Raw genomic sequence first — 22,274 nt, forward strand, 5'->3', positions numbered from 1 at the left:
AAGGAAGAAGATTTGAGACGATTCCCGAGATTAAGGCAAATGCGACGAAGGAGCTGGAGGACATTACAAAAGAGGCGTACCAGGATTGTTTCAACAAGTGGAAACACCGTTGGGATAAGTGTGTGCGTTGGGGAGAAGAGTACTTTGAAGGGGTCCCAGACCTGTAACTTCAAAATAAAGTACATTTTGTTTTATGACGTCAGTTCGCGTATTTTTTGAACAGCTCTCGTATACCTACTTTTAAATGCTATAAAATATAATACTTTTTGTATTATGTTTTTGTTAATAACATTTTTACCAAGTATTGTAATTTGGAATGAACAACAATTACGAGAAATGATATGTAAAGGTTATCGTTATAAGAGCACCATCTGGTGTTCTTAATTTTCATTAACAAAAGCTACTTGTCTTGCTCTGGTAACAAAGGTAGCTGAAACTGATCAGATGTATCTAGTTGCTAGATGGGTTTAAAATGATGCAATGTTTTACTATACATCAAATAAACAGGTTCACTTGCTTTCATTACATTACATCAAAAGAATATCGTCTATGTGGTTGTATCTTAAATCAAATAAACACCCACCACATCAGTAGCATGTAATGGTACTTTATGTTAAATAAAATAAACATAGATAACCCATCACATCAGTTGGGTGTGAGGGTTCTTTATGCTAAATCAAATAAACATAGATAAACCCATCACATCAGTATCGTGTAATGGTTCTTTATGTTAAATAAAATACACATTGATAATATATCACATCAGTAGGGTGTAAGGGTTCTTTATGTTAAATAAAATACACATTGATAATATATCACATCAGTGGTGTGTAACGTTTCTTTATGTTAAATAAAATAAACAAAGATAACCCATAACATCAGTAGGGTGTAATGGTTCTTTATGTTATATAAGATAAAAATAGATAACCCATCACATCAGTAAGGTGTAACGGTTCTTTATGTTAAATAAAATAAACATTGATAACCCATGACATAAATTACGTGCAATGGTTCTTTATGTTAAATAAAATACACATTGATAATATATCACATCAGTAGGGTATAAGGGCTCTTTATGTTAGATAAAATACACATTGATAATATATCACATCAGTGGGGTGTAACGTTTCTTTATGTTAAATAAAATAAACAAAGATACCCCATAACATCAGTAAGGTGTAACGGTTCTTTACGTTAAATAAAATAAACATTGATAACCCATCACATAAATTAGGTGCAATGGTTCTTTATGTTAAATCAAATAAATATAGATATCCAATCAAATCAGTAAGATGTAATGGTCCTTTATGTTAAATGGTGCTACGCCACCTTTCACACCGATGAAAATAATAGTTCTGTGTATTAAATATGTTCCTTTTAAAAGTTGTTTTGAACAATGTATTTATCCATAATAGAGTTAGGCTAAGAAAGATGAACTTTAAATGTATAATATTTTTTACTGGATTAGAATTACATTTCTTGAAAACAAAATTATCGACGAAAACACAAAACATATTTTCCTTGAACAGTGACTGTAAGTATTGATACTCAGTGTTATTACATATAACAGAATCTTTCAGAAGATAAGGTGACAGAACACAGCTTGTCTTCTCAAACATAGTTCCTCTCATACTAATCCTGACGACAAGAAGACCAATAGATAATAATCGATTTATGGACAGAGAAAAAGTTTCATCCATAAGTTTTACTGTCATTTAGTGTTTTAGTTAGTTTATGTAGGAAGTTATGTATTTCTCTGTTAGTGTTTGGTAAGTGTAGGTAAGGAGATATGTCTCTCTTTATGGGAATTGTTTTGTTTTTCAGTTATTTTTGTAACTATGTGAGGAGATATGTTTCTCTTTCTTAGAGTTTTCAGTAATTTTATCTCAGGAGATATGCTTCTCCTTCTTAGTGTTTTTTAGTAACTTTATGTGAGGAGATATATCTCTCTTTCTTAGTTTTTTTTAGTAACATTATGTGAGGGGATATGTCTCTTTTAGTTTTTCTTAGTAACTTTATGTGAAGAGATACGTTTCTCATTCTTAGTGTTTTTTTTAGTAACTTTATATGAAAAAATATGCTTTTTCTTCCTTAGTGTTTTTGTAACTTTATATGAGAAGATATGTCTCACTTTATTATTTTTCTTTAGTAACTTTATGCGAGGAGATATGTCTCACTTTATTATTTTTCTTTAGTAACAGTATGTGAGGAGATATGTTTCTCTTTCTTGCTGTTTTGGTAAATGTGTGCAGGAAGTTATATCGGTTTCTTAGTATTATGGTGAGCTTATGTATCGAGTTATGTCTCTGTTTCTTAATGTTTTTGTTAGTTTATATAAAGAGTTATGTCTCTCTTTCTTAGTGTTTTGGTAACGTTTACATGTGTGTGTGTGCAGGGGGGATATATATGTTTTACTTACAAGTTTTAATAAGATTCGTCCTGTCTATTTTATTTATAATAGGTAGGATATATATTGAACTATCAGCGTTGTGTTGTCCAACTGTATCGAACCGAAGACTTCCAAGATTACCTCTTGGAGACTGGTTTTCCAGTGTTCACTCTCTTTGCTACGATGACCACTAACCTAGTAAATTCCGTGTTGACAGCAAACGATTCTTTAAATAATTGTCCCAAACGGCTCCACAATAAGTTTTAGGACTTTCAATGCTAAAAAATCTGATTTCTGTACTCTCACTAGACAGACAATGGATAGTTCGTCGTGGTTAACAATAAACAAACAACCTCAATTAATTACGTATACTTGATATATACAGAACTCCATTATTTGCTTCAAAGAACTTAGAATTTCTATGAGCCTATGATATCTTTAAAAATACTAGTTTAACAATGTGAAACTCAGTTTCTTGCTGTTATATCCTTAGAATGGTTCTGTTTTCATTGACTTAAGTTATTTTAAGAGATATGATAAAAAACCTACGATGTATGTAGCGTTTCCTATACGGAATTATTCTTAAATATTAAGAAATAGAGTTATATTACACTGAGCTTTGACATGGAGGCTTATTTGAAGTATACGTCAAGTGAAACGTATCTAGTCAGTGTTTTCCAATATACATAGTTTTAAATGGTTTCAAATTGTAGCACAATGCTTTATGGTAATAGGTAGTTACTACCTGGTACACTTAGAATTAGGGTTAATATATACAACTATCAATATAGTTAAGGAATGTTATCTATTATTTGCAGCTGAGACTAAAATATAGTTGTTGTTGAATCTCCTGTCTGCTCCTTTCGTTTTTTAATTTGTCCCTCTTGAGCTCTCCGTCTGTCATAAGCCAAACCCAACCACGCCATGACGTCAATAAAGACCGTGGTGATATTTAGGGTCCAGCCGAACTCGCTGGTGGAATAGTCCCAAGGGAAAGTATGGTGGTAATTATGGAAACCTTCTCCGAGGGCGTTCCACGAAACGAAAAAGTTCTCCCTGGGACCGATATACTTGTCATACGGTCTGTTGCCCCACAGGTGAGCTGCACTGTTAACCAGCCACGTGAAGTGCAGACTGACCACGTAGCGAAATATGGCGACCATTAGGAAGGACCGGTAATATGTTTCTCCCCAACAGAGTGGCGGTATGACGGTGGGGACCACAAAGCTGAACGTTACGACAAGAGGCACGTAGTACCTGCGGGGAGATATCATTCAATAGCAATAATTCACGAGCATTGTGACGCCATCTTTAGATCAGGACTTTTCTTATTTTAGACACCTCGGAATCTTCAGTTTATACTATGATAAATTCGGGACGAACCACACATCCAATAATAAAGATGCAAAACTCACAACATTTTATTTGGAACACCTGAACGTTTCGGAATAATTGTATTCCGAGTTAGAAATATATTTATTAACATCAACTAGACTTTCATTAATTACCAGTTTACGTAGTCATTAAGTAAAATTGTAAACGGAAGGACAAGAAAAAAAATAAAGAAATTGTGAATCGTTTGAGTTTTCAATAGGTAAACTTAAAAAAAAATTAGATATAAAAAGTTACTAAACGGTAACAAAGTATTATAAGAGACTGGCTAAGACCTGAACATACCTTAACATAACAATAAAAAACGATGAAATTAAAAACTGTTATGCTTAAGATTTTCAGCTGGTGTGTTTTTCAAAATTAGCATTAATTTATAGTATTTCAAAAGGTGTATTTTTTAAAAAATCATTAATATTTAGTATTTTACTTGGAGTAGTTTTCAATATTAATATTAATTTCTAGTAATTCAGCTGTTGTATTTTTCAATATTGACATTAACTTCTACTATATCACCTGCTGTATTTTTCAATATTAACATCAATTTCTAATATTTCAGCTGATGTGTTTTTCATTAAAAGCATTAATTTCTAGTACACTAATTGAAGTATTTTCAGTATTAACATTCCTTTCTAGTATTTTAGCTGGTGTATTTTTCAATGCTAATATTAATTTCTAGTATCTCAGCTGGTGTATTTTTCGATATTAACATTAATTTCTGGTATTTTAGCTGATGTATTTTTCAGTAGTAGCATTAATTTCTAGTACTTAAGCTGGTGTAATTTTCAATAATAACTTTAGTTTTTACAATTTCATCTGGTGTATTTTTCAATATTAACATTAACTCCTAGTGTATTGGACCGGCATGACCAGGTGGTTGAGGTACTCTACTTGTAATCCGAGGGTCGCGGGTTCGAATTCCCACCACACTAAACATGCTTGCCCTTTCAGCCGTGAGGGCGTTATAATATGACGGTCAATCCCACTATTCGTTGGTAAATATTAGCCTAAGAGTTTTCCGTGGGTGGTGATAACTAACTGCCTCTTCTCTAGCCTTACAGTGCTAAATTAGGGACGGCTAGAACATATAGTTTTCTTGTTGATTTGCGCGAAAGTCAAAACAAATCAAACAATCATAATATTTCAGCTGGTGTATTTTTCAATATTAGCATTAATTTCTACTATTTCATCTAGTGTATTTTCAATATTAACATTAACTATAATATTTCATCTGATGTATGTTACAATATTAGCATTAATTTCTAGCATTTCAGCTGGTGCATTTTTCAATACTAGCATTAATTTCTACTATTTAAACAAGTGTATTTTTCAATATTAAAATTAATTTTCAATATTTTAGCTGGTGTATTTTTCAATATTAGCATTAATTTCTAGTACTTCAGCTGAGGTATTTTTGAATATTATCATTAATTCCTCGTATTTTGTCTCGGAATGACCAGGTGATTAAAGCACTCGACTCGTAATCCTAGGGTCGCGGGTTCGAATCCCCGTCTCTCCAAACACGATTGCCCTTTCAGCCGTGGGGGTGTTATAACATGATGGTCAACCCCACTATTCGTAGGTAAACGAGTAGCCCAAGAGTTGGTGCAATTGACTAGCTAGCTGCCTTCCGTCTTGTCTTACTCTGCTAAATTAGGGACGGCTAGCGCAGATATCCTTGCGTAACTTTGCAAAAAATTCGAAACAAATCGAACAATCTTTGTATTTCAGCTGGTGTATTTTTCAATATTAAAATTTCTTTTTAGTGTTTCAGTTGTTGTGTTTTTCAATGTTAGTATTAATTTCTGGTATTTCATCTGGTGTATTTTTTGATATTGACATTAATTTCTAGAAATTAAGCTGGTGTATTTTTAAATATTAATTCATACTATTTTGGCCCTGCATGGCCAGGTAGTTAAAGCACTTGACTTGTAAATCCGAGTGTCGCGGGTTCGAATCTCTGTAACACTAAACACGCTCGCTCTCTCAGCCGTGGGAGCGTTATAATGTTACGATCAATCTCACTATTCGTTGGTAAAAGGGTAACCTAAGAGTTGGCGGTGAGTGGTGATGACTAGCTGCCTTCCCTCTAGTCTTACACTACTAAATTAAAGACGTCTAGTGCAGATAGCCCTCGAATACCCCTGAGAATAATAGCTACATCAAATATAGATAGTGAATCGAATTCTCACCTTCTCTGAAACTGTACAACTGGGTCCCGCAAGATGTCACTGCAGTCGACAGTTTTACCTTTTTTAATGACGTCTTGATGTTTCTTTCTCAACAGCCAACCCATATGTGCAAAGAAGAATCCTCTGTTAACGTTGTGAGGATCTGCATCCGTTTCGGAGAACTTGTGGTGCACTCGGTGGTCCCTCGACCATTCATAGATGTCGTTCTAGTTAAAACGAAACTCTTGTTCATAACTTTTAAAGTGTGAACTGAAGTACAGTTAAATCGAAAAGACAAAAACTCTGAATAATCTAATAAATAAAATATGCTTTCAGATATTGTTAAAATGATAAAAAAAACAGCACTAAGTTATAGAATAGGGTCATGAAATACTTTAATAGCGTGGTAATCCTAACAACGAACGAGTGAATTCAAAGAATAATAAATATATCACATTACAATAACGACCTGTACCATTGTTTGATTTTATTGATCAGTTTTCGTCGTCAGGGCGTGACCCAAAGGTTAAAGTGTTCAAACTGCGAACCAGAGTGATCATGATTCGCGAACTGTTTCCACTATAATGCGCTCCGCACCTTATGGACATGAGTTAAAGAGACGTCAAGCCCCAAATCTTGCCCAGTAGCCCAGGAATTTGCTGCAGGTATATTGCCCTAGTCACTCTACTATATAAATGCGATATTTAAAATCAATATTCGTAAGTGGTTATGACGTAGCTCGAAAATCTTAAAATATACGAATAAACTTCAGTTATTATTAACAGACTCTGGACGTGTCGTAAGAAACACGTTGTTTTATCTATTGGCCAAATAACTCCAAATGAACCGTTTTAAAAAAAACATCGAAGGAGCGGTAAGGTGCGGATAAGCCAAGTTTTCAATTAAACTGTGTGTGAACTCTGTTTTTATTACGATATATTAACGTTCAGGTCTCTAGTTAACCTCTATTTTTAACACCCTTCGAAGTTACTGTAGCAATAGGAGTTAAGGTGACCTTAAAAAATCTAGTTTGTGGTTATAGAACAAATTAACAAACTCACGTTTTTACTAATGTTCTGAAATATTGGTTTTGTTAAAGGTAGGACGGGAGTTTCTTGGTTCGCAAAGCTGGGTGTAAACCATTTACTGCTACTCGTTTCGTATACCCTACCTCATAAAGCTGTCAATTACAAAGTTATAAGGAAACGGTGACCTCTAGTGGTATTGAACTGCTCACCGTCTGAAATATAACAGTTCCTGGTTTACGACGCTGAAATTGCTCAATGAACTGTTTTCACTGACAGTCAATATCTGTTTTTTAGGTAAATTTTAAAACAAATTTATCTAGATGAATATAAGATTATGTTTATTTTAATGATAATTCTAAAAATTAATCCCTAGAAATATTTTAATTCTCATTGATATACAGTGGATTACGGAAACAAAGTTTCTTTTAGTTTCATATATGTTATGGGTAGACCTAGAGAAAGGTCTTAACCTAGTATTATCTATAGCCTGTTAACTGATCACTTCTCTTACTCCACTCACCTGACCAGCTATACAATTACAAAGGGCCAAGAAGAGCCTAAGAGACCACTTTGCCTTATATGTCCGATGTGACCATAGTCGATGAGCTCCTGCAGTTACTCCTAGGCCTGACAAAAGCCCATAGAACAAACCTTGAAGACGAAAAAAAATATTCGTTTCATACAGTATGCAGTTAGTTACTATGATTACAACATTACTTCAAAATACACGCAAATTTAAAACCACTAATCTATCTTTCCAAAATAAATTGAAGGCTAAAGTGCTTCCATCAGATATGTAATGGATAAATTTATTTTCAGGTTGAAGCCTGTTTATCTATTTACGTTGGCCGTAGTGGTGATTTATAAAACAGATTTTACTCAATCCGTGGAATCTATACTTAGAGCTGACAAAGGTGCCCTATAGTCATATTACAAATATGTACACTAAAATCGACAATGAGACATTTTTACTTTAACGTATTATTGCTACTCGCTTCCATTTATTTCTGTACCCAACAAGCCCCAAAAGAATGAAAAAAAAAACATCGTTAAGATTCTAGAAGTGACCTACCCACCAAACTATTCATCATTGTTCTTCTTGTTTCAGTGAAGAAAACCTTACAAATACTTTACCATTAACTGAAGTTTAGTCATAAATTCCCTCTAACTGTTCCTTAGCAGTGCACGTTGCAACTGATTACTCGTTTTAACTGGCAGCAGTTTAAAAACTTTTAACGTGATTCTAAATTATATTATCATTGTCTTGAATATAGTTTTTTTTTTTTTACAGAAATCTAGTGTTCATTCAGAAAGCTTAACTATAAAAAACAGGAATTATCATGCATTGGAAAATAAATGCTAGATCACTGTAACGTTTAGAAACGCAAAGCTTTGGACAGTGTACAATAGTTGTCATTAAGATTCCAACCATAATATCATGTATGATGTGAAAGAGTATTCAACATCTAAACTATTAACTAGTCATCTTCAACACCTAACTGCACATTAGTCATTTTCAGCATCTGAACTCTAAACTACTCATCTTCATCATCTAAACTTTAAACAACTCATCTTCATCATCTAAATTTAAACTAGTAATATTTAACATCTAAACTGTAAACTAAAGGTCTTCAATATCGAAACTTTAAAGTAGTCATCTTCAACATATAAACTTTAAACTAATCAGTTTCAACTTTTAAACTTGAACTTAGTCATTTTCGACATCTAAACTGTAATCAAGTCATCTTCAACATCTAAAGATTAAACCAATCATCTTCAACATCTAAATAGCAAACTATTCATCTTGAACAACTAAACAGTAAACTAGTCATCTTCAAATCTAAACTTTAAACTTGTCATATTCAACATCTAAACTGTAAACTAGTAATCTTCCACACATAAACATTAAACTAGTCATCCTCAACTTTTGAACTATAAACTAGTCATTTTCGACATCTAAACTGTAATCAAGTCATCTTCAACACCTAAACGTTAAACTAGTCAAATTCGATCTCTAAACCTTAAACTATTTATCTTCAACATAAAATATCTAATATAGTCATCTTCAACACCTAAACTGTAAAGTAGTCACCTCAACGTCTAAACTGTAATCTTGTCTTTTTAAACATCAAAACACTAAACTAGTAATATTTAACATCGAAACTGTAACCCAATCATCTTCAATATCTAATATCTGTAAAGTTGTCACCTTCAACATTTAAATTGTAAACTAGTCATCTTCAACATCTAAACTGTAAATTAGTCATCTTCAACATCTAAACTGTAAATTAGTCATCTTCAACAACTAAACTTTATAATACTAATCATCAACATCTAAAGTGTAAACTATTCGTATTCAACATCTAAACTGTAAAAAAGTCATCTTTAACATCTAAACTACAATTTAGTCATCTTCAAGTTTTAAACTTTAAATTAGTCATTTTCGACAACTCAACTGTAATCTAGGCATTTTCAACATCAAAACTCTAAACTAGTTACCTTCAACATATAAACTTCAAACTAATCATCTTCAAAATCTAAACTTTAAACTAGCAACCTTCAATATCTCAAGTGTAAACTAGTTATCTTCAACATCTAAACTTTAAACTAGTCATCTTTAACATCCAAACACTAAACAAGTCATCTTCAACATCTACACTGTAAACTAGTTATATTCAATATCTAAGCTGTAATGTAGTCATCTTCAATATTTAAACGTTAAACTACTCATATTCAACATTTAAACAGTAAACTAGTCATCTAAAAAAATCTAAACTGTAAACCAATCACCTTCACACTCTAAACTTTAAACTAGTCATCTTCAACATTCACCCTCTATACTAGTCATTTTTTAACATCTAAATTTTGAACAAGTAATCTTCAGCATCTAAACTCTAAACTAGTCATATTCAACATCTAAATTTTAAACTAGTCATCTTCAACATCTAAACTCTAAGCTACTTATCTTCAACATCCAAATTTTAAGCAACTCATCATCAGCATCTAAATGTAAACTAGTAATATTTAACATCTAAACTGGAAACAAATCATCTTCAACATCTCAACTGCAAACTATTCACCTTCAACATCCAAACTCTAAACTAGTCATATTTAAATTAAACTCTAAGCTAGTCATCTTGAAGATCTAAACTCTAAACTAGGTATATTCAACATCAAAACCCTAGCTTGTCATCTTCAACACCTAAAGTTTAAACTAGTCATCTTCAACATCTAAATATTAAACTAGTGACATTCGACATTTAAACTGTAAACTAGTCATCTTAAATATCTAATCTTTAAACTAGTCAATTTCAACATCTAAACTGTAAAATGGTCATCTTTAGCATCCAAATTCAAAACTAGTCATCTTCAAGATGTAAACTTAAACTACTAATCTTCAAAATCTAAATAGTAAGCCAATCATCTTGAACATCTAAACTGCAAACTAGTCACCTTTAACATGTAAACTCTAAACTTGTCATCTTCAATGTCTAAAGTATAAGCTAATCACATTTAACATGTAAATTGTAAAGTAGTCCTCTTCAACATCTAAACTTTAAATTATAATCTTCAAAATCTAAACGGTAAACCAATCATTTTCAACGTTTGAGCTGCAAACTAGACAGCTTTAACATCTAAACTAGTGATCTTCAACATCTAAACTCTAAATTAGTCATTAAAAACATCTAAATTGTAAACTAAACTTTATACTTGTCATCTTCGATATCTAATCTGTAATCTAGTCATCTTCAACAACTAAACTGTAAACCAGTCATTTTCAACATCTAAACTGTAAACCAATCATCTTCAATATCAAAACTCTAAACTAGTCATTTTCAACATCTAAATTCTAAACTAGTCATCTTCAACATCAAAACACTAAACTAGTCATCTTCAACATCAAAACACTAAACTAGTCATTTTCAACATCATACTCTGAACTAATCATTTTAAATATCTGAACTGTAAACCAGTCATCTTCAACATCTAAATTTAAACTAGGTGATATTTAACATCAAAACTCTACATTTAAACTGTAAACGAATAATCTTCAGTATCTAAACCGTATTCTGGTCATACTTCAACATCTCAACTTTAAACTAGTCATTTTCGACATCTAAACTGTAATCTAGTCATCTTCAACATTTAAACATTAAACTAGACATATTAGATATTTAAACTGTAAACTAGTCACGTTTAACATCTAAACTGTATAGTAGTCGTATTGAACATCTAAATTCTAAATTAGTCATCTTCAACATCTAAATTTTAAACTAATCATCTTCAACATCTAAGTTCTAAACTAGTCGTCTTCTAAACTTTAAATATGTCATCTTTAACATCAAAACTCTAAATTTGTAATCTTCAGCATCTAATGTGTAAACCAGTCATCTTAAACATCGAAATTCTAAACTAGTAATCATCAAGATCTAAACTTTGAAATGCTAATCTTCAACATCTAAACTGTAAACCAATAATTTTCAACATCTAAACTCTCAACTAGTCATGTTCAACATATAAATGGTAATTTGGTCATTTTCAACTTTTAAACTTTAAACTAGTCATTTTGACATCTAAACTGTACCCTAGTTATCTTCAACATCTAAACTTTAAACTAGTCATTTTCATTTTCTAAACTATAAAGTCGTTATCTTCAACATCTAATCTCTAAACTAGTCATCTTTAACATGCAGACTCTAAGCTAGTCGTATTCAACTTCTAAATTCAAAACTAGTCGTGTCCAACATTTCAGTTTTAAACTAGTCATCTTCAACATCTAAACTTTAAACTAGTTATTTCAACATCTAATCTTTAAACTAGTCAATTTCAACATCTAAACTTTTATCTATTCATCTTCAACATCTAAACTGTAAACTAGTGATCTTCAATATCTAAATCCTAAACTATTCGTCTTCAATAAAGCATTATTTGCATCCGCTGTCTTTGTCACATAAAGTTTAAATTAGCCTTCTCTCTGTACGTGGTTCAGAGTCTGGTTACCCAGTGTTAGCTGTTTCTGCTTAAGGCTACATATCTGTAAAGATGGTTCAGTATTGGTTATCTAGTGTTAGCTGGAAACTACATGTCGCTAAACATTGTTGAGGTTTGGCTATCTGATGATAGCTTGTTCTGAAAGAGACTACATGTCTGTGAACATTGTTTAGAGTTTGCCACACATTCTCGACTCTTAAATTTTTAAGCACACCCTATATTCTGAAATATGCTTAATGGTTTTAAACTTTATGTTGGAATATACTTTAAGAACGTAACTAAATGTTTGTAATTGGTATTAAGCAAATCTATTCACTGGAAGTGAAATAGAAAATATATGCGAGATAAGTGAAAGATTCTAAAATTTACTTTTCCTAAAACAATTTGGTACATACCAAAAAGCCACAATCCTACAGGTATTTGGAAAAAGGCTATCTGAGCTCCAAACATTGCTATCACATGCAGAACTCCAAAAATTATAACGTTTCTCCAAACAACAGGTAATGAATTTGAAGTCATTTTTAACTTTGTCGTTGGCATCATAACACAAGCTGAGATTTGATGAGGTGGCATCATTCAGGTGTTTATCCTGTTGATCAACAGAGACCATGAATATCGTAACATCAGACTTTACTATGTTCAATATGAGAGACAACAGGCATCTCACAATAGCTGCTATTAAATAGCTGGGTAAAACAATAAAGACTGGAACATCTTAAAGATAACCGTGAACAAAAATATAACACGTATTTCTATAAATACTCAACTGAATTGAGTCACGTGATGCCACGTAGAGAATACTGAGCAAGATTTATCGACGTTATTACAGATAATCATATACACAGATAAACTGGTAAAACCAAAAAAACAAACAAACCTAGGTTTAATTGTATAACTAGGAAAACCAGATTTAAGGTAATAATTCAACTTATAAACTTCTTTTATAAACAAAAAGAAACCGAAACAAATATCAATTAAAAAAAAACACGATACCGATACACTAATTGAAAGGATCCCAAGGTACAATCTGTAATGTGGGATATAAAATATACCCTTGTTTTGCAGGTGTCTGCATGTTGGACACATATTGCGATAGGTATACATCGTCTATAAACCTTAACCTTCGTTCGCCAGTCTCATATAAAGGAAGGAAATAAAGAAATAGCAATAGAAATTTAAAAAAAAAATCAATAATAGTAATTAGTAGGGCAATATGTGGGTACTCAAGCCCACAACGTCCCACATCTATATCATCCTTCACTGCCTGCTGACAGTTGAGGGAAGGTGACTGCTCTCCAAAGTAAATAAAAATAGGGTACTACCATTTCGGAGTAAGTACGTTAAATAAACTTAAAGAAACATATGGTAGTTCCTTATAGATAAAAAGAGTGGAAAGATATGGTAGTTCCTTATAGATAAAAATAATGGAAACATATGGTAGTTCCTTATAGATAAAAAGAGTGAAAACATATGGTAGTTTTTTAAAGATAAAAAGAATGGAAACATATGGTAGTTCCTTATAAATAAAAAGAGTGGAAACATATGGTAGTTCCTTATAGATAAAAAGAGTGGAAACATATGGTAGTTCCTTATAGATAAAAAGAGTGGAAACATATGGTAGTTCCTTATAGATAGAAAGAGTGGAAACATATGGTAGTTCCTTATAGATAGAAAGAGTGGAAGCATATGGTAGTTCCTTATAGATAGAAAGAGTGGACATAATTTTCTAGATTGAAGAGAAAGTAACTGACTGTTTTTTTTTGTGCTACCGAAATGGATTTCTCTTTATTATCATTTTCTGAGAACAAAGTGGTACTACTAATGCATTATTTTTTTTTAAACACAATAAATACCTTATAATATATGCACAGTTTAATCCACTTTTCATTAAATGTGATGTCGTTGTCAGTTCTGCATTCAGTATATTTTCTATACTGTATCTCGGAGCATGCGTGGAAGTTCTGTATATATAAATTATTAACTTCCTGGGTGTAGTTAATAGCCTCTAAGAAGTAAAAGAAATCAACGTACAACAAACTTATTGTAACGTTTCACAATATAATAAATAAACACCAAAACATGAAGTTATTTCATGTGATTAATTATTTCCAATTATCAGAGCCAATAAAATGATTTGATAAATCCAAAATTATGTTTAAAGAGTGAACAGTGATTTAGCAGAGTTTATAAACCTGAAATTAATTGTTTCTAATCCTGAAACTGTTACGAACTCACTGTTCTACATCATTTTCATCGTTCCATAAATAAACACTGTTTATTTGTTTTTTGAAATTCGCGCAAAGCTACTCTAGCGCTATCTGGGCTAGCAGTCCCTAACTTAGCAGAGTAAGACTAGAGGGAAGGCAGCTAATCACCACCACCCACAGCCACCTCTTGGACTTCTCTCTCACCAACGAATACTGGGATTTACCGTAACATTATAACGCCCCCACGGCTGAAAGAGCGAGCATGTTTGGTGCGACCAGGGTTTGAACCCGCGACCTCAGATTACGATTCAAACGCCTTAAACCAACTGGCAATGCCAGGCCACATTGTTTTTAAAAATTGAATTAAAACGTCAATAACTCATTGTAAGCTATCAAGTCAACACCAACAAGTGTGATATTTGTTTATTTTATATTGTCATTTCTGACAAATACTGATATATTTCAATATAACTAATAATAAGATCAAGTTGTCAAAACATTGTTCCGGCACAATAACATTCTCCTCATCATAATACCAGCTGGCTCAAAACTTAAATTATATAGAAAGTTCGATCCTTGTTATCAAATCAAAACAAGAAAACAATCAATCAAATATTACGATTTAGCACGATAAACTATTGCGATGTATCATAATATATAATTACGAAATATCACTATAAACTATTAGGATGTGTCACTATGAACTATTCAAAAGTATTACTACAAACTATAACCATGTATCACTATAAACTATAAATTATTGACGTATCACTATAAACTATAAATTATTGACGTATCACTATAAACTATAAATTATTGACGTATCACTATAAACTATTTGAATGTATCACTATAAAACATTTGGATGTATCAGTATAAATTATTACAATGTATCACTATAAACTATTAGCGTGTATCACTATAACTTATTAATGTGTCAATATAAAATATTAGAATGTATCACTATCAATTATTACGATATATCACTATAAGCTATTAGGATGTATCACTAAAAATTATTGATGTATTACTATAAACTATTACGATGTATCACTATAAACTATTATGATGAATCGCTATAAACTATTACGAATTATCATTATAAACTATTACCATGAATCACTCTAAACTATTATGAGGTATCACTATAAATTATTATGATGAATCACTACAAACTACAATGATGTATCACTACCAACTATTACGATGTATCACTAAAAACTATTTCGATGTATCACTATAAATTATAACGATGTATCACTATGAACTATAAGGGTGTATCACTATAAACTATTACCTTGTGTCAGTATAAACTATTACGATGTATGACTAGAAACTATTACGATATATCAGTAAAAACTATTACGATGTATCACTGTCAATTGATACGATGTATCATTATGAACTTTTAGGATGTATCACTATAAATTATTAATATGTATTACTATACATTATGGATGTATCACTGCAACTATTACGATTTAACACTATAAAATATAGCGATGTATCACTATAAAATATTACCATGTATTAGTATAAACTATTACGATATATCATTATGAACTAATACGATGTATCACTATAAACTATTATGGTGTATCACTATACATTATTGATGTATCACTATAAAGTATTACGATGAATCACTATAAACTATTACGATGTATCACTAAAAACTATTACCATGTATCACTACAAACTATACCGATGTATCACTATAAATTATTATGGTGTATCACTACAAACTATAAAGATGTATCACTAGAAACTATTACCACGTATCACTACAAACTATACCGATGTATCACTATAAATTATTATGGTGTATCACTACAAACTATAAAGATGTATCACTAGAAACTATTACGATGTATCACTAAAAACTGTTACAATGTATCACCACAAACTATTATGATGTATCACTACGATCTATTACCACGTATCACTATAAACTATTAGCATGTACCACTATAAATCATTACGATGAATCGCTATAAATTATTACGATGTATCAGTACAAATTATAATTATGTGGCAGTAGAAACTATTACGATGGTTCATAATAAACTATTACGATGTATCACTATAAACTGTTAGGATGTATCACTATAAATTATTAATATGTATTACTATGAATTATGGATGTATCACTGTAAACTATTACCATGCATCAGTATAAACTATTTCGATGTATCACTATGAACTAATACGATGTATCACTACAAACTATTACGATGTATCACTATAAACTATTATGGTGTATCAGTATAAACTATTATGATGTATCACTACAAACTATTACGATGTATCACTATAAACTATTAGGATGTATTAATAACAGTTATTGATGTATCACTCGAAACTATTATGATCTATCGCTATAATATATTAAGATCTATCACTATAAACTATTAGGATGGCTCATTAAAAGCAATTATGATGTAGCACTATAAATTACTATGACATCACTATAAATTCTTATGATATAACACTATAAACAATTATGATGTATCACTATAAACAATAAAAATGTATCACTATAAATTATTGATTTATCACTATAAACTATAACGTATATCACTATCAACTATTGTGATGTATCAATATAAACTATTAGGATGTATGACTATAAGTTATTGACGCATTACTATCAACTATTTGGCTGTATCAATACAAACTATTACGATATATCACTATGAACTATTATGATGTATCACTCGAAACTTACGATATGTCACTATCAACCATCACGATCTATCGCTATAAACTATTACGATCTATCACTACAAATTATTACGATGTATCATTACAAATTATTACGATGTATCATTACAAATTATTACGATGTATCACTATAAATTATTGATATATCGTTAAAAACTTTTCCGAAGTATCACTCTACATTATTAGGATGTATCACTATAAACTGTTACAATGTATCACTTAAGATTATTATGATGTATCACTATAAACTATTATGCTGTATCACTATAAACTATTATGCTGTATCACTATCTATTATTGATGTGTCACTATCTATTATTGATGTGTCACTATAAACTGTTAAGATGTATCACTATAAACTATTAGGATATATCATTATAAAGTATTACGATGTATCACTAAAAATTATTAAGATGTATCATTACAAATTATTACGATGTATCACTATAAATATTTGTGATGTATCACTATAAATATTTGTGATGTATCACTATAAATTATTGATATATCGCTAAAAACTTTTCCGAAGTATCACTCTAAATTATTATGATGTATCACTATAAACTATTAGGATATATCATTACAAACTATTTCTATGTATCACTATAAACTATTAGGATTTATCACTATAAACTAGTAGAATGTATTACTATAACTTATTACGATATATCACTATAAACTGTTATGATTTATCACTATACATTATTGATGTATTACTGTTAACTATCTGGATGTATCGCTATAAACTATTATGATATATCACTATACAATATTACGAAGTAGCTTACCTTAACATTGATCAATGCAAAACCTTTGTTAATATCTTCGTTAATGGCTCTTGTTACAAGTCAGTGTTGAGGATATCTTAACATTGGCCGATGCACACTCTTTTTAATATCTTGAATGCTGTGTTTTCTTACAAGCCAGTGTTGAGGATACCTTAACATTGATTGAAGTAAACTTGTTGTTAATGTTTGATTACTGACTTTAGTTACAAGTCAGTGTTGAGGTTTCCTTAAATTGATCGATGTAAACTCTTTGTTAATGTCTTCACTACTGACTATTGTTACAAGTCAGTGTTTAGGATATGTTAACAATGATTGATGTTACACACTTTGTTAATATGTTGATTACTGACTTTTGTAACGAATCAGTTTTGAGGATACTTTAATATTAATCGACGTAAACTATTTGTTAATTTCTTGATTATTGATTTTTGTTAAAAGTCAGAATTGAGGATGCCTTAACTTTGATCGAAGTATACTCCATGTTATTGTCTTGATTAATGTCTTTTATTACAAGTCAGTGTTGAGGATCGAAGTAAACTCTTTCTAATTGTCTTGATTACTTACTTTTCTTACAAGGCAGTGTTGAGGGTACCTTAACATTAATCGAAGTAAACTCTTTTTCAATGTCTTTATTACGGATTTTCAAAGCCCGCCGCTAGTACAGCGGTATGTCTTTCGCTAAAATCAGGGATTCGATTCCCCTCGGTGGGGTCAGCAGGTAGCCCGATGTGGCTTTGCTATAAGAAAACACACACACGGATTTTTAATACAACTCAGCGTTGAGGATACCTTAACATTGATCAATGTAAACTCCATGTCAGTGTCTTGATTACTGACTTTTGTTACATGTCGTGGTGAGGATATTTTAACATTGATCGATATAAACTCTTTGTTAGTATCTTGATTACTGACAGTAGTTACAAGTCAGTGTTGAGGAACCTTAACATTGATCTAAGTAAACTCTTTTTTAATATCTTGATTACTGGACTATTGTTATAAGTCAGTGTTCAGGATATTTTAACACTTATCAATGTAAAGTCCATATTCACGTCTTGATTACTCACTTTTTTTTTTTTTACAAAACAGTTTTCAGGGTCCCTTAACATTTATCGATCTAAACTCCATGTCAGTTTCTTGATTCCTGACTTTTGTTACAAGTCGTGTTGAGGATACCTCAGTATTGATCGATGTGATCTCTTTGTTAATGTTCTGATTACTGTCTTTTGTTACAACTCTGTGTTGAGGATACCTTAATATTTATCGATGTAAGCTCCATGTCAGTGTCTTGATTACTGACTTTTGTTACAAGTTAGTGTTGAAGATACCTTAACAGTGATCAAGGTAAGATTTTTTTTAATTTCTTGGTTACTGAACTTTGTTACAAATCAGTGTTGGAGACACCTTAACATTGATCGGTGTAAACTCGTTGTTGATTTCTTGATTACTGAATTTTGTTACAACTCATTGTTCAGTATTGCTTAACATTAATCGAAGTATTTTTTAATACTTTTAATATTTTAATGTTTTGATTATTGACTTTTTTTAGAAGACAGTTTTGAGGATACTTTAATATTTATCAAAGCAAACTATTTTTCTTGATGTCTCGTTTACTGACTTTTGATACAAGTCAGTGTTGAGGAAACCTTAAAATTGATCGATGAAAAGTCCATGGTAAACTCTTGACTATTGACTTTTGTTACAAGTCAGTGTTGAGGATACCTTAACATTTATCTATGTAAACTCCACAGTAATATCTTGATTACTGAAATTTATTACAAGTCAGTGTTGAGGATACCTTGATTTTGATCGAGGTAAACTCCATGTTCATGTCTTAATTACAGACTTTTGTTACAAGTCAATGTTGAGGATATCTTAACATTGATTGATGTAAACTTTTTTAATGTCTTGATTACAGACCTTTCTTACAAGTCAGTGTTGATGATACCTTAACATTGATCGATGCAAACTGTTTGTTAATGTCTTGATTACTGATCTGTTGTTATAAGTCAGTGTTTAGGATAACTTAACACTTAGCGATTTAAACTTCGTGTTAATATTTATTACTGACTTTTGTAACAAGTCAGGGTTAATATAGCTTAACATTGATCGATGTAAATTCCATGTTAATGTCTTGATTACTGACTTTTCTTACAAGTCAGTGTTGAGGATACCTTAACATTTATCGAAATAAACTCTTTTTTAATGTCTTGATTACTGCTCCATTGTTATAAGTCAGTGTTCAGAATAACTTAACACTTATCAATGTAAGCTCCATGTCAATGTATTGATTACTGACTTTTGTTAGAAGTCGTGTTGAGGATATTATGACATTGATCGATGTAAACTATTTATTCATGTCTTGATTACTGGCTTTTTTTTACAAGTCGATATTGAGGATACCTAAACAATAATCAAAGTAAACTCTTTGTTAATGTCTCTATTACTGATATTTGTAACAACTGAGTGTTGAAGATACCTTAACATTGATAGATGTAAACTCCATGTTAATGTCTCGTTTTAGTAATTTGTTTACGTTATTTGGTTGATGAACCTGAATCAATTAAATTTACAATTTAGGCTTTCACCGCTAGGAGGCGAGCGTAGTTGAACTAGTCTTCAGGGGTAAAAATTCTGCTCTTTACTGTCCTTACAAGTATAGTTATGACCTGAAGTGTTTATATATATATGTATATTTATGTATTGAGTGTCAAATTTACCTAGATCCTCTGGCGGTACCAGTGTTATGAAATCAGAGAACCTGTGTTAAATATTACTAGGATGCAATAAGTGTCATGGTAACAGTAACATTTTACATGTGGATTTTTCTGAGAAGCAAATCATGTTGTATGGATCAATATTGTCGATGTTCGTGTCTTCTCTTATTACAGAGAAGATTTTGGATCCTCGTAAGTGTTTCATGTTATGGCTCAAAGAACGTTTTGTGGTCTTGCTGTTTCAAATGTCATGGTAAAGATATCAATGTGTCACTTTGCTGCTTCATGACTGGGTATTTGGGGTTATACATTTCAAAAGACTGAAAGATGAGAAAAACGTTTAAGACAAATTTTCAGGTAGACTTGACGTAAGTGTAAAAATAGTTAATTCTTATTACCTTCTATATAATGACCCCATATAACAACGTATCTCCATATAACTAACCTATAAAACCAGATAACTTGATAAAAGTAATTTATAAAATAATATAATTACTATATATTAATTTTATGTAACTCTAGATAGTTAATCTATATAACTACGAAACTCTATATGGCCAATCTATATAACTACGTAACTCTCTATATAATCTATATAACTATGTGATTCCATATACATAATCTGTATAACTATGTAACTCTATATAGCTAATCTATATAAATGTGATTCCATATACATAATCTATATAGCTATGTAACTCTATATAGATAATGCATATAACTACGTAATTCTATATACATAACTTATATAACTATATAAATCTGTATAACTGATCTCTATAACCATGTAACTCAATATAGCTAATCTATATAACTATGTAACTCTATATAGCTAATATCTATAGCTGTATATATATATAGCTAATCTATATAGCTATGTAACTCTATATAGCTAATATCTATAGCTGTATATATATATAGCTAATCTATATAACTATGTAACTCTACAAAGTTTCACAAACTGGATGTGCGAACTGTTCTTACCTTCGTTGGTTGTTTCTTTCTCTCTAATCGGATTGAAAGCTGCTCTGTTTAAATGAGGACAGGCCCTATGGATATCTAGATCCTGTAGATAGTAGTATGTATAACTATATATATATATCACAAACATCTCAACAACCTCAATCGTTAAACATATTTTGCCATTGCGATTTTCATCCTTATTGGTTGACATAGTTTTGCAAATGCAATGAAGGTCAGGCTTACGTCATCAATGAAACACTTTGATAAACCTCTCAAGGATTAGTAATGTGGCAATAAATTTCGTCAATTATGACACAGTAAACATAAAAGACGTGCGAACAGCAGCTCATAAAAATAATGATGTATCCAAGTCAAGGAACATTGAATATTTTGTTTCATCTTAAAATACTTCAGGTATTAAAAACGAAAAAAAAAATTATAATAAGTAATTCTGCTATATCTCACATCATGAAAAAATTATTGAATATAACAGTGCCAGTGTAGGACCAGGAGTGTCTCCGTGATTAATTTGCCCGGATGATGTATCTACGAATTCAGGATTCATGTCACATTGTCACAAAACCGCATTACGTAAATTCGGGTAGCGCCTGCACGCTACATAACATGACCAGAAATGGTGAGACAAGAGTTGGCGGGGCGTGTTGAATATTAAGGACAGTATGTGCGGTTACATATTTTATAACTTTGAGGAAAAGGTCTAAACAGAAGTGATGGAAAAACCACTAATCCTTGTTTTTATCTAAGACAAGCAGTACAATAACTTTTAAATCTTTAAACTGAACTGACCAAGGTGCACGAAAGATCCTTACGAGGAAACAAGAAAAAAAATGTTGAAAACACTGATATCATTTTATAAAAATGACAACAATTAATAACAATGAAAACACC

At 31.2% G+C, this 22,274-nt stretch overlaps 1 protein-coding gene across 4 annotated transcripts in view; it reads right to left on the reverse strand.

Annotated features, from left to right (window-relative positions):
- Positions 1–2,686: 2,686 nt before the first annotated feature.
- Positions 2,687–22,274, reverse strand: part of LOC143252418 (stearoyl-CoA desaturase 5-like) — a 32,361-nt gene continuing 12,773 nt past the window's right edge. Inside the window, exons 3-9 of one of the 4 annotated variants that reach the window (XM_076504497.1) lie at positions 21,387–21,468; positions 17,689–17,839; positions 13,823–13,974; positions 12,365–12,558; positions 7,498–7,628; positions 5,971–6,176; positions 2,687–3,646 (exon numbers count right to left, since the gene is read on the reverse strand). In XM_076504497.1, coding sequence (XP_076360612.1) covers positions 3,214–3,646; positions 5,971–6,176; positions 7,498–7,628; positions 12,365–12,545 — 951 coding nt within the window. In that variant the 5' untranslated portion in view covers positions 12,546–12,558; positions 13,823–13,974; positions 17,689–17,839; positions 21,387–21,468 and the 3' untranslated portion in view covers positions 2,687–3,213. Of the gene's footprint in view, positions 3,647–5,970; positions 6,177–7,497; positions 7,629–12,364; positions 12,559–13,822; positions 13,975–17,688; positions 17,840–18,252; positions 18,679–21,386; positions 21,469–22,274 lie in introns of those variants that run through there. The other 3 variants (XM_076504496.1, XM_076504498.1, XM_076504499.1) reach the window with 3 other exon arrangements.

This window comes from Tachypleus tridentatus, chromosome 6 (assembly GCF_004210375.1).
Source record: "Tachypleus tridentatus isolate NWPU-2018 chromosome 6, ASM421037v1, whole genome shotgun sequence".
NCBI classification, from domain to species: domain Eukaryota; kingdom Metazoa; phylum Arthropoda; class Merostomata; order Xiphosura; family Limulidae; genus Tachypleus; species Tachypleus tridentatus.